Source organism: Pterocles gutturalis, unplaced genomic scaffold (assembly GCF_000699245.1).
Source record: "Pterocles gutturalis isolate BGI_N339 unplaced genomic scaffold, ASM69924v1 scaffold48629, whole genome shotgun sequence".
Taxonomy (NCBI): domain Eukaryota; kingdom Metazoa; phylum Chordata; class Aves; order Pterocliformes; family Pteroclidae; genus Pterocles; species Pterocles gutturalis.
In genome coordinates this window covers 7,119-21,165 of record NW_010132537.1, presented here as the reverse complement: position 1 = coordinate 21,165, position 14,047 = coordinate 7,119, and the positions used below count along the sequence as shown (strand labels likewise).

The 14,047-nt window shown below is 38.6% G+C and overlaps 1 protein-coding gene across 1 annotated transcript in view; it reads left to right on the top strand.

The window, feature by feature from the left end:
- Positions 1-172: 172 nt before the first annotated feature.
- The window catches only part of LOC104467213 (reversion-inducing cysteine-rich protein with Kazal motifs-like), a gene marked incomplete at both ends in the record, with an annotated part of 18,379 nt that continues 4,504 nt past the window's right edge, over positions 173-14,047 (top strand). The window contains 5 exons of the mRNA XM_010080912.1: positions 173-309; positions 2,475-2,615; positions 4,903-5,091; positions 11,651-11,773; positions 12,286-12,457. Of these exons, the coding sequence (XP_010079214.1) occupies positions 173-309; positions 2,475-2,615; positions 4,903-5,091; positions 11,651-11,773; positions 12,286-12,457 (762 nt within the window). The remainder of the gene's footprint in view (positions 310-2,474; positions 2,616-4,902; positions 5,092-11,650; positions 11,774-12,285; positions 12,458-14,047) is intronic.

Here is a 14,047-nt window from a genome sequence, read left to right as displayed (position 1 = left end):
TATAAAAAAATATATACATGCACACGTATCTATAAAAAACACTGTTGTGAGGCAAAAGGGAAAAGTTATGGATTCAGGGAAGAGAATAATGCAGAAAGAAATCTTTTACATACAAGACTTTTTTTTTTTTCAAGTAGTGTTCATGAAGTTCTGTTTCTTTATTTGTCTGAAGATCAGATTGTGTGGAAATACTGAAGAAATGTGGAGATCATAATAAATTCCCTGAAGGCCACTCAGCTGAAAGTATTTGCGAGCTCTTATCTCCAACAGATGACTTGGAGAACTGTATCCCTTTGGATACATACCTGAGTAAGTGTCAGCATGCCTATGCAACCAAATTAGAAGCCAAGATACCTTGAATGCTTGTTGTTGTTTTTAATAATGTTCATTATTTCTTTTAAAGAAAAGTGTGTTGAATTTAAGACATGTTATTTAACATATTAGAGAAAATTGGATTTTTCAACTTGCCGTAGCTCATTACATTTATTCCTTCTTGTATTGGGTGTATCTGGCAAGGTTGTTTGGTAGCAGTGGAGGCTGCAGGGGCTGTATAGGAAGATGTCGGGGCTGCACTGTGCCAGATGCAGCCAGCTTCAGCAATGGGCCCACTAGGGGCCAAAGTTGAGCCATTTTGCAAGTTTGTGGTGCCTCTGTGAAAAGATGTTTAAGAAAGGGCAAAAAGTGCCAGACAGGTGGGGGAGAAGGGAAGAGGAAGAACACCAAGGTCGGAGGAGCAGGCAGAGGCGATGCTCCATGGCAGAGGAGATATCCAGAAGGCAGCCTGTGGGACCCTGTGCCACAGCAGGTGGGTACACCCTGAAGGAAGCTGCAGCCCATGGAGAGCCTGTGCTGGAGCAGAGGAAAAGTGCAAGAAGGAAGGAGCAGCAGAGAGAAACTGGTGTGTACTGACCATAGTCACCGTTGCCCCTCTTTCCCAGTCCCTGCTGAATCACTTGCAGCAGGGGCAGAGAAATCTGGAGTGAAGGTAAGCCTGGGAAAAAGAGGAAGAAGGAAGTTGCTTAAAAGTTTTATCTTTTTTGTTCCCATTACCTGAATTGTAATTATTTATTTTAATTGTCAATAAATGTAATTAATTTTCCCCAAGTCAAGTCAGTTTTCCCCGTGATGGTAATCTACCCCCATCCCATTTGGGTGAGGGGACTGTGTGGGAGTTTGGCTGTTAACAAGGCTGGCCCACCACATTTCTCTTGTGGGGACTTCAGCTAGTCAGTGCAAGGACACTAATCTGTATCATCTAATAATTTGACTTGTTGAATTTCAATTATTTTTACCTACTTGAAAATAGACTAGTTCATCTTATTTTAAGAAAACTCTGTTCTTCAACAAGTCATCTCACATGCCAAAAAAAGTACTATAATAATAAAACCACTAGCACTGTTTATTTACAGGACAAAAGGTGGATCATGCTTGGGAGGACTGATCTCGCATAAATGTCCCTTAAACAATAACATGATTTAGAGCACAACTTCTTGATGTACAAAATGACACTTGCCCAATACATAAGCTCTGTTCTTTAAGTGTGCAATTACAATAAGCAAAAAACCAAATTAACTCTTGGGGCAATAGAACATGAGTTTAGTAGATATGTGGAAGAATGAAGTTGTTGTGTTTCTGTTTTCTTCTAGCATGTCTTATCCCTCAGTGCAGAGCACAATTATCTTAGTAAAATTTCATCTTGGTTCTAGTTTTCATTTAAATGCATCTTTTTACATTAATTTCCAAATCTGCTCTACCCTGTTACTACTTCCAATTGCACACTTATCTCTGTAGGATTTAGACCTTTTGGGCTTTATAGGATTTATCTATTTTGGACCTTTTCCAAATTAAATTTTGAGATTTCTTTCTCAGAACCCCAGGAAACTAGTAAAATTTTGGTTAGTAGGAGCTGCAAGTGGAAGCATCCCTCAACAAATAAATTGTTGCCAGAGAGACAATGTATTGGAGCTCTGGGTGGTTCTTTCCATTTAGCTGCTGCTTTTCCATGTTGTCTTCCCTTTCCTTAATCTTGTAACAGGAGAACAGTACTAGTGAGTTAAAGGGAAAACAGAAATGAAAGTTTATCAGTGATAGCAAACTTGGTTAAACAACAAGTATACTTTAAACCTCCAATGTGTTAATCATTGACTGTGGGACTTCTCTTGATTAAACTCCTCATCATTGTCAGTTTGTATTTTTGTCATAGATGGAAAATTATTGGGCAAACAAGATAGAGGAAATATATTTTGCTACTGAAGAATCATCTGGGTCATTGTTTCCAGGATTGAGGACTAAACTTTTGAAAGAAGTTAACTGCCTTGTCATGTCAAGCTTTTACAAGTATAGTTTAAAAAATAAAAAATATTTTGCAGAATTGTCAAAAATATTATTTTACTGAATGTAAGAAATGCTGTACTTTACTGAAGAAAAATAAATCTCATTCAAACCAATATAGACGCTACATATTCTGTTTTCAGGCCCAAGTCCTCTAGGTAATGTTGTAGAAGATGTTACACATCCGTGTAATCCAAATCCATGTGCAGCTAATCAGTTATGTGAAGTAAATAGAAAAGGATGTCAGCCTGGAGAACTGTGTCTTCCGTATTTGTGTGTGCCAGGTAGGGGTTTTTTGACTTTGTCTGAAATTTTGTTGAAAGTTTTAAAGTGAATTGCTGACATCCCAAAAGAACTGCTATCACAATTATCCTGTGTTTTCAAAAGTTGTAGCCTACCTTCTATCTCTCTTTCATTTCTTGATATGTTTCTATTTTTATTGTCTACTGAAAGATAATGTCTTATTAGAAGATATATTATGTATTTTGCTTCAGAAGACATATATGTCCATGCATGGTCTCTAAGCAGCCTGCCTGCTATTTAAAATTAAAAGCATGCAATACTGCAAATACAGTGCAGCTCACTGCTCCTGCAGACAGCATGGCACGTATTCCCGTGTATTTCCATACATTGCTAGCCATATCCTTACTGGTAACATAAATGGAAATTACATTTGGTGTCTTGGGAGGACGTTTTGAGAGCTCTGAGAAACTGATCAAGTGCAGGGTGCCCTGGGATGTACATTTGCATGAGCAGCAATGCCGGTGTTAGGCTAAAGTTCAGGACGGTATCTTACATGGAGTCGTCCCAAATCCTCCTTCATAGGCCAGGTCAACTTCTTGAAATCTCTCCAGCCATTCATGGGGAACTAGTTCCAGTTTGAGGAAATAGATACCCAGACTTTTTCTTAAGAGCTTCCCTGTTTCTGCTTCACTGGATTCAGAGTGCCCAGGTTTAGGGCTTGGGAAGGAAGTGACATGGCACTTAATTTATTTGCCTCTCCTTTCTTCTCTCTGCTGCTTGAGCTTGCAGCACTGATGCAGCATCTCTGCACTTCATCTTTAATGACTGACAGCACTGTGAGTTCATTGACTGGAGGAAAAGGCAAAGCTGCAAGGCAGATGAGCTCTGTGTCTCCTAAATCTGTATGTAGACTTGTAGTTTGGAGGAAAAAGACACTGGCTTTGGAAAATGACAAAAATATGAATAATGGATCTTGTGCTGCCTTGTCCTTCCACGAGACTCATGGTAGCACTTCTCATTAAAGATGACGTCTGGAGATGCAGCAGTACACAGCTGACTGCATTTCTGCTCCTGTTCCATTGCGTGATACTTCTAATGTAGGTGCACCTGGCTAGAAAGGCATTCATGGTCATTTGGGAACTGCTTTTTTAGAACATAGGTGTTGTCTAACTTCTGCACCATGTGCAAATGTGAGCTGACTGGGGAGAGAGGCTCGTAGGACGAGTTTCAGCTATCTTAACTTTGAAATGGCAGGCTTGGATGGTGTTGATGACAAGGGTCAAATCTCCAAAAAGAGGTGGGAGACTGTACAGTGTCCAACTTCCACAGCCTCTTCGTTGTTCTACCTTAGACACCAATAGTGCTTGCCACAATTTTCCCCATTCCTTTTACTTTAAAGGCATCATTCAGTGACATGAGCGATCACCTATGGTTGTTGAAGCAAAGAGGAAGGCTTGCATTTGGTGACCACTTGAACACATGTGTTGAGAGAGACGGAGCGAGTGAGAGTGACGCTGATTTTTAAACTGAATTGCATGAAGCAGCCTCCTTTCTAGAGGAAGTGATGGACCACGTTGCTGTTAACTGTCTCACATCAGTTCCCCAAGCCTCTTGTTCCAGCAGTTCTGTGGCTGATAAGCAATTTCTCCAGTGACTACTGGGTGTTGCTTCACTCGTACATCTGCTACACTGGTCCTTTTCTAAAAGTGAGGATAGACTTCAACTCATTCTTTTTGTGAGCCTAGGGACATTGTTTTGGTTATGCCTAGGGACATTATTTTGTAAATATTATAAAATATTTTTGTTTTTCTGAGAAGCTAAGTATTATTACTATAGAGTTTTAATGTCTTCACTTGCTGCAAAAGTTATTCAAAGTCATCTGAAAATCACGTAAGAGGTACAAGTAGGAAAGGAAGACACAATAAAATGCGTGAGAGAGGGGATATGGCTGAGCTTTGCTTGTGAAACCCTTTAATTCAATTTGTGTGTTGGAGAGAGTGAAGCATAGGTGGTATTTCTAATATCTCATACATTTCATACTACTAAAGGACTGTGGAAAATGAGATTACTTGAGAATTGTTGGAATTACCAGTCCTTTTCTCTGAAGTGACATTTCTACAGGTACTTGAGAACATTGCCTCAAGCAAATATCTTCCATTTCTGCTACTTGCTGTCTCTATGAAATGAGTGAATTTGTCTAAAGGGCGAGAGCAAGGCCGCTTTAGGAACACATTAGCTTTTTTGCAAGTCAAAGTAGTAGTTATTTTTGGTAGTAGCACTTGTCGAAGTATTTACTAAATATGAGCTGAAATTTCTCCTTGTATATAGGTTGCAAACTGGGAGAAGCGTCGGATTTTATTGTCCGTCAAGGTACGCTTATTCAGGTTCCATCCTCAGCTGGTGATGTTGGCTGTTACAAGATTTGTACCTGTGGACACAGTGGGTTGCTAGAAAACTGCATGGAAATGCGTTGTGTTGACCTCCAAAAATCATGCATTGTTGGAGGACAAAGAAAAAGTAAGTATTAGAACAGTAATTATGTCTTTATACAGTAACTGTTCCGTAAGTTGTGAATTTTGCGGTAGGTATAAATGAAGACCCAGCAGATCTGAATGCAGTTTATCAGAAAATACAAAAGTTAATGTTTGCACCCCTATATATAACACTTGTTTAATTCTTACATATGCCGTCTCAGCCAATGAAGGTCCTGTGTGAAGCATGTTCCTAGTACACCATTTCTCAATGGAAAGGTCACTGACTTGCCTCGCATCCCCTGTATTTATGGTGCTTGATAATAGGTAGTTTCCTTTCTGGTAGAAGAACTTGCTGGTGGAAGCTCTGAGGATTGAGAAGGGGAAAAAGTTCTGAGAGAAGCCAGTAGGCAGCAGGGATGAAGCAGCAACAGCAAAACAAATTGATCTGCTTTAAGCATGCTGTAGTTCTGAGGTTTAAGCACTATATAAATGACTATACATACCTGCCCATTTCCTGGAGGTACTCTCAGGTATTCTCAGTCTACTTTTAATGGCATTGGATATCCAGTGACCAGTGGAGGTCTCTGGGGAAGAGTATTAGAAAAAGCAGATAATTTAATTTTTTTATTTTAAATTTGGGTTAAAAAAAAACAAGTCAGAAACTCTTATCATGAGCTATAACCCCTGGCAAGAAGTTCCACATGTTAAGATACGTGTGCCTAAAAACCCTCCTTGGTTTTTTTTTTTTGTTTGGGGTTTGTTGTGGGGTTTTTTTGTTTGGGGTTTTTTGGGGGTTTTTTTTGGTGAGGTTTGCAAGGGATTTCTTTTAATTTGAGCCTCAATAGTTTGTTTTATCTGGTTCCTTTTAGTTCAAGAGATTCATCCTAATTCTTGTATTGAAACAGCTGATGAATAATTGTTGCCTATTTGCCTTCTCTTTCAGATCTGTCATATTCCCCTTAGCTTTATGGGGTTTTGTCCGAGCCATTTCCTATTCCATTTAATCATTCCTTATATGAAAACAATTGTGTACTTTTTGATCATATTTATTACCCTACTGCATGCCTTTTTCTAGTTCTTACATTTTCTGTTGAAATGACAAATGGAACTTCACGCGCCATTCACCAGTGTGCCCACACGTGCCCAATCAAGTGTATGTAATAGCAAAATTATGTTCCTGTCATAATTATTCTGAACATGATCTGGTTTTGGCTACTCATTCTATTGAGGTCATGCTTTTACAGAGTTGTCTATTGTAACACCGTGGTCCAGTCCTTAAGTAGAAAAGGTCAGCTCACAGCTCATTCTGTGAATCGTAGAGAACCACTTTATGTTCAATATAATGAATTTCATCTGCTATATCCTTTTCTAGGTGCTCAGTGTGGTGAGATTTTATTGCAGTTCTTCATTATTTGGTCCGTTGTACCTTAATGTTATTGATAGACTTGTATTTGGATTTTGGATCACATAGAAGTACATTGTACAGAACAGCCACTACATAAATCGTGGAGACTCCTCCAGTGACCTCCCTTCATTGCCCATTTATTCTCTTTCACACTTATTTATCCATATGAGTGCCTTTTTTTTTCTCTCTCTACTTTTTTTTCTTGAAACCCTATGTTAAAGAGCTATTAAATGTCTGTTGAGTGTTGAAGTGTATCAACCTGATTTTCTGTTGTCCATATACTTATGGACTCCTTTCAGATAATCCTAAAAGATTTGTTTTGTGACTTGCGCAAAAGCTGTGATTCTTTCCCTCGGTGTATCGTGTATAGGCATCTGTCCACCGATGCAAACTTTTACCCCATTCACGTTGTGCAAAATGAAGTTTACTTTTATTAATGCACAGAACCCTTTTTAAAAAAATGTCTATTTTAAAATAGACATTTTAGCCACTTCCATTGGTATCTAAACCCTGGGGAAGTTTAAAGCAAGAGGGTATAAGTAAGTTTGCTTATATCAGCAGGTATTTACCCCTGAGTTCACCCGGAGTTTTTGTGGTGAGTGTTTCTGGTCTTGCAGAGTCATTAGCATTTGTCTGCCCAAGAGCTGCTTCTGAGGCAGGTTCTCTAACACGTTGCCTGTGAAGAAGGTACGCAGTTTAGAATTTGACCTGCCTCTGCAGAGAACAGGGGTGCAAGATAATATTTTACTTCTTCTTCTTGTTGCTGACTTACCTTCAAAGTGGTTCTTTCCTGTATTGATCAGGTGCTCACTGTGTGCTCCTCCCTCCTACCACAAACCCAGCTGGAGGTGTGAAAGTTGCATAGAACTAGTTTTATTAAAATAGTTATTAATGTCTGAATTAGCAGTGAACAAGAACAGTAATCACTGGACATCTTCCCAACAGACACATGCACAGAGGCACACACACGCCGCTGACCTGGCCAGGCACGCTGCTCAACACAGACCGAAGTCAGTGCTGTTACTGGCACCCACGTAGACACACGTAACTTCAGCGCAAACATGAACAGCCCATATGGCCCAAGCCTGTTCCTGTTCTGCTGCTGACCAGAAGTGAAGCCCACTAATGGAATATATGCACGCAGAATAAAGTCCTGTCCAGTAGTGTGCCTGAGATACGGTTTCTCTGCCAGCTGCCCCCCAGATGCCAGTCTCCCAGAGCTGGTGGCATCTGGACCCATGAGCTCCCAAGGTTTGTGTTTCCACTCCAGTAGCTAGCACACAGACCTCTTATCCTACTTAGTGATTCATCCAGCTTAAACTTCATTAGTGTTCATGCACATAGAGTAGGAAGCACCACACACAAAGAAGGTGAAAATAGGATTGAATAAAAATACAGGATAGGTTGTGGTGATCAAGTGCCAGGTTCAGTCAGAGAATTGTACTGCCCAGCCCCCTGCTTACACTCAGCCATTCATAGAATAGAATCAGAGAATCACAGGATGGTTTGGGTTGGAAAGGACCTTAAAGCCCATCCAGTGCCACCCCCTGCCATGGGCAGGGACACCTCCCACTAGCCCAGGTTGCCCAAAGCCTCATCCAGCCTGGCCTTGAACCCCTCCAGGGATGGGATTCCCTTTTTCCCTCTGGTTTGCCACACATCTTCATGCTTAATCCATCTTAATTCCTTCTTTTCATCATCTTCAGTCCTTCCGCTAACCATCCCTTAATAAGTTTTGCACAATCCCCACATTCTCTTCCCTTGGCATCAGGTAATAAATGGGATACCCCTTTAGGCAGTGGTGCTGTTTTAGCTCACATGGCATTCTGGAGAGGGAGTTTCTTTTACTGAGTGAGTTGGTACGTTTTACACCAAGGACAGTGGTTTAAAAAAAGTGTGTAAAAGACTGTTCTGCTAACACATACAAACGTGTTAGAAATACATACCCATCATAGACTGTCCTCTGCACTTGGATTTCTTTGAAACCTTGATAGCCTGCAATTAAGTATCGCAAGGTGGCCTATACATTTGAGGAAAAAAAAAAAGTATTATCTTTTTAAATGAAATTAATATTAAATAAGAATTGTAGTTTAGCATATTAATCAGTGGGGCTAGCCTGAACACATAAGCAGATACATTATGGTAACTCGGGCATATTGAACACTGGTTCTGTGCAGTCTTCCTCAGCATGGTGGATCTAGACCTTATGCTGGTTTCCTTCTGCCAGGTAACTATAAGATTAACAGCTTTTTATTTTAACAACAAAAGAATGTTAACTATCTCTTTCTTGTCTTAGGAGTAAATTATTAATTTTCTAAAATAACTTTACTGTTATTGTTCAGAGATTAAGTTGGCATTGGTAATGAGCGTTAATTGGGTTCTGTCTAATCTGACAGTCAAAGTAGTGGAAAGAGAGTTGACAAGTAATGCTTCTTAAAAAGACGATATTGGTTTATTTTGAGATTTATGCATTGCTTGAGAGGTTCAAAGGGCTATTTTTGTCATGCAAACTGGCGCTGTGCTTTTTGAAAACAAAATAAAAAGCTACTACTAAGGGAAAATCTTACAAAATGTCTCAAATATAAAATGGAGTCTATGCTGAGCTGTAACCCATCTGAAGGTGATGTCTTGGAATCAGTTGGCAAGCAAGAGCGCTTCTGCTAGTGAACAGTTAGGTATTTCAGCACTGGACATTGTTTGTGTCTGTAAATCAGCCCTTTTGAAATACTGTCAGGCTGAAGTCCAGGCATAATTAAAGCAAGATGAAGATACCTAATAAGTCCAATGTAACAGAGTCACTTTTTTTACCATGTAATAAGAAAGAATTATTTTCACATTAAGTAAATCTTAAGAAGGAAGGCACCTGTTGTAGTTGCATTTGTCACAAGCATAAGTTTCTGTTTGTGAACCAAACCCTGAAATCATGAAAGAGTAGGTAATTGGGATACTTTAGAAAGCAGAGCTGAATACTGAATTGTGCAGTTATTTTCATCATTCCGGAAAGTCTGCCTGTAACGTTCCATGTGTTTACAGGAGGAATGTTTGGGGCTTTTTTTGTTCATCCAAAGAGGATAAAAGTCAGCCAAACACACTTCAAACTTAGTTTGTATTGCCAAATTGGTACTATTTGTTCATGGAAGTAGAACACTGAAAACATCTGAACCTTAATGATATGTTAGATGGGCAGGTATAGAAAGTATCTGGTGGAAGTAGATGCTTTTAAAATATAAGCATTAGTAAATATGTTATTTAAATGGTGACTGGAACATCTTATGGACCATTTTGTCCAAAGAAACTTCCACTTTTTCAGATTATTGGTGAAAATAATCACAAAACCATGTGGAGTTGTATTTGTGTTTTATGTTTGCACAGTGTACAGCTTGTTGGGCTAACTGTAGCACGTATGTATAGCTGGTCGGTATTCAGTATTCAGTAAGTGCTGTCCATTTAAAAAAAAACCATACCAACAACAGACAGATTACTACAAAACCAAAACCAGACAACGTCCTCTCTTTTGCTGTAGTTATTCATTGTGTATATGGTGATTAAGACTCTAGGTATTATATAATAAAAGATAAAAATCACTGAATTCTGAATTTCTTAGATGATCTATTGAAGACAAATAATTAAAAATGTACTGTCACCATATGAACTTCTTATAGTTACTGTATTTAATTGCTTTAGAGGTCAGTTGCGAAAAGCTTGGGTTTGGTAATAAAATCTGAACTGTGGTTTTTAGAATCATTCTTTAGAAACCAAAGAACCCTGGATGCTTTATCTGATACTGGGGGGGTTTTTGTTGTGAATTGACTCCAATTATATAACGACTGCTGGTGAAGAGAGCAGTTTGCTGTGTGCACTCTTTGATGGTGAAAGCCAGTAGTCTTGCAGAGCTTTCAAGTGGATCCTAAGACAGTTACTCTTCACTCTGAAGAATGACCTAAAAGATCCTGTGTTTGGCATGACCTTCAAATCTTGGAAAGTTTTCTTCTTCCCTGCTGCCAAATCCCTTCTTCCTTGGGTAGTACTGTGGTTTAAACAGAGCTTTTTTTGGTGCAGAGGCTTTCTCTTCCATCCCTTTTGTTGTTCTGCCATCACTTGTCTAGGAGGACCTCTTCTGAATTGCTTAAATGCTGAGGATTTTCTTTGTGCCCCTGTAATATTTTTCAAAAATCCTTAATCTCAACCCTTTGAAAAGAGATTAGAGAGAATAGCCTCATTTTGTAAGGCACAGTTACTCTTACCTTTTCCCAAGGCGCTGTGTATTTTTTGGTAGTCTTTAATAGCCGACCTGGTAGACTGGCTGTCACCAACGTGAATTGATTTTATATAAAACATACAACACGGGGAAGGGCAGTCATACGGACAGTTCACAAAACCACACAGGAATTGCTACATTGAAGAAAAATTCCCCAAGTTTGCAGTTTGATTCTTAGATTTAGGTATGAAAAGTGACTGACTTATAACATGGAAAAATGAGGCAGATTGCTCCATCCTCCAAAAGCTCCTTTCTGAAAGGCAGGGGCTGAACATTGACCTCTGTATTTGGGATTGTCTTGTGCTGAATCTAGGCCTGGGTTTCTGTTAGCTTTGTTCCAGTCTTTCTTGTTCCCTGCTCTGGACAAAGCTGCATTGTAGCTTGTACAGCTTGTCGATGCTGAAATTACGGCCATAATCGATGCTGCAAAACAGCAAAGACTGGAATGAAGCATTGACACTTTTAACCTCTTAACAAAATGAGCACTGTGTTTGAGACCTGGCAGAAAGTTTAGCAGTCTTACGTAAAGTTAATTTAGGAGAAGAACATACCTTTACAAAAGCTTTACCTTTAAAAATATGGAGCTTGCTAGACAGAATTTATAGAAGTACTATGTACTGTGCTACCACTTCGTCTGTTTTCTGAGTGTATTTCTTTTTTGCAGCTTTAAATTGTTCTTTAAAAAAAAAAACTTATACAGGCTTTGAAATGATAAAGTGGTTGCTTCCTTGTTTAACTCATTAATCAAAACCACATGTGAACAGACTTGTTCTTTAAATTAATAAAGCAAAACTTGAAATTAACAAAAGATAGAAATTTATAGAAACAATAAGGGAAATTACAAGAACAATACTGAAAATGTAGTATCTGTGCAATGCATAGGAGTATATAGTCTTCTGGTATGTTTGCATTAATTGTATGCATTTACTTTATTTTAAGGCCATGGGACGTCCTTTAATATCGATTGTAATGTCTGTTCATGTTTTGCTGGAAACTTGATATGTTCTACACGTCAGTGTCTGACTGAGCATAGTTCAGAAGATGAGCGTCGGAAGTTTACAGGTAACTTTCCAAACGATGGAAACTGTAAGCTTGATATTCTTAGAGCGAGGATTGGCTTCTAAATTCCTTCTACAGTATTAATGGAAAATACCTGATAATTTGTTATTAATATAACAAATTCTTACAACTATTTATTTTTCTCATGTCCAACCTGCACTCTAGAAAAAACATACCTTTAAAAAAAATATCAGTACTAAAAAATAAAACCTCAGGTGATATGTAAAATTAGGTAGAGACAGGGTAATGCCACTAGAGTCAAGAGATAAGGAGTTTGGGGAAAAAATGGAGAAAGCTGAGTAGAATTAGCAAGGGGGCAAGGCACGAACTTTTCTTCCTACTACTGATAAGTGCGTATGTGCTACAGCATTGCTAAATGGCAGGAGGGAGGAGTGGGCTGAAGATACGGCACATTGGCGTTTGCTGGAAGGCAAAGGTATCTTAGTGACCCCTTTGGTATCTTCTGTCGTAGAAAACTGTGCACCAAATTCCTGTTTTGTGTGTTGCTTTTACAGGTTTGCCGTGTAACTGCGTAGATCAGTTTGTACCAGTATGTGGTCAAAATGGACGCACGTATCCAAGTGCGTGCATAGCTCGTTGTGTTGGGCTCCAGGACAATCAGTTTGAATTTGGATCCTGCATTTCCAAGGATCCATGTAACCCTAACCCTTGTAATAAAAATCAGAGGTAACTGCAGAATATGTTTTTAAGCTTTTCTTTGTCATTATCTATTTGTGAAGCAGATTTACTTTTTCTTTGAATGTGTTATGTGTTGAAGTAACATTCTAGTTTTGGGATAGCTAAGTAAAAATAACTGTTTGAAGTAGCTACTTTTTATTTGTCATAGTTAGTAATGGGCTGTAATAACTGCCAGTTCTTGGTTCTGTTATGTAGTGCTTATCATTTAAATTCATGATGCAGATCTTGGTCTTAGCAATAAATGAGAACTGATGTATACTTTCAAAAATAAGAGAATCAAATTTTGTTGAAATGGCAATAAGTGTCATTTACTACTTTGTTTCACACCTTCTAGTAGTTTAAAAAAAAAAAAAAACAAACCACCCACACCTGTATTCAAGACATGGATTCAGTCTTGCGTATTCAGTCAATCTGTGCTTTTTATCTCTAAAATCAGAAAATACTGATCTCCCTGGAAGACCCGAGTTTCTCTTAATTAGATTGATAGCTTGTGAAAACCATATCTATGCAATTTTTTTTTCCAGTTTCAGAAAAAACTAAATTTGTCTAGACCGTATTAAAACAAAAATGTGTTCTGTACTAGTGACAGGAGAAAAGGAAATCTGACCTTTCTTACAGAAATCAAAGTCTGTGGCTCATTATGTTGGTCTCTGTCTTCAATTTTCTCAGTGTTGTGCAACACTGCATTCTCCTTAGAATTTGCACATTTTTCTGTTTTGAAAGAAAGCCACCGTTGAGAAGTTGTGTAATACTGTGCTTTCATGAAAAACCGATTATAGCCTTTTTTTTTTCCCTTTTTCTGCAATTTAAATGCCCTGATGCAGAAAACTGCAGAGAAAACTCTGTAGTTTTGTGGCTGTGATAGGGTAGAAGGATGTATTGTACATAATCCAGTGGTAGCATTGTTGTCATTTATAGAAGGAAGAGATGGTTAGAAAAGCCATTTGACCTTTCATCAGTCTGTTCATCAAACTCTGTTGGCTGGCATTTTACTAGCAGAGAGATGTCTTGCAGGGCATATGACAAATGTTTTGCAGATAAGACCACGGAAGGTACATATTTAATATAAAGGGGAAAGAACTTCTGCTGTTTATTGCTCGTTACTTACCTGTAAAGGCTTGAGAGGGATGACATGCCAAAAAAAGAAATCGTGTTAATACTAGATTTTTTCCGTCTGTTTGCAGTCATCCCCAAGATTGGGTGTGATATAATACATTGAACCTACAAAGCTAGAATCCAATTAGATATTTGTAATTGAAACCATATAATCTTTAAGTCTTGTTTTCACTGTCCTCAAGGAAGGTTGAGGCTAGACCTCTGCAATATAATCTTTTTGTCTTACAGTTCACTGATTTCGTGTTTTCTCTAGTTTTCCTTGAATATGCATTTACAAAATGAAGCTTGGGAGTGGGTAAAAAGTTTATCCAAGCCTTTTTTGAAAAATACTTTGTTAAAGATTAATTTTAGTGGCAATTGTCGTTGTGTTCACATACATCAACGAAACGTGGTGTGAACCATTTTCAGGTTTGCGATAGAGACCTGAAACTGGCTCTTGAGAATGTTTTATCACATGTATTT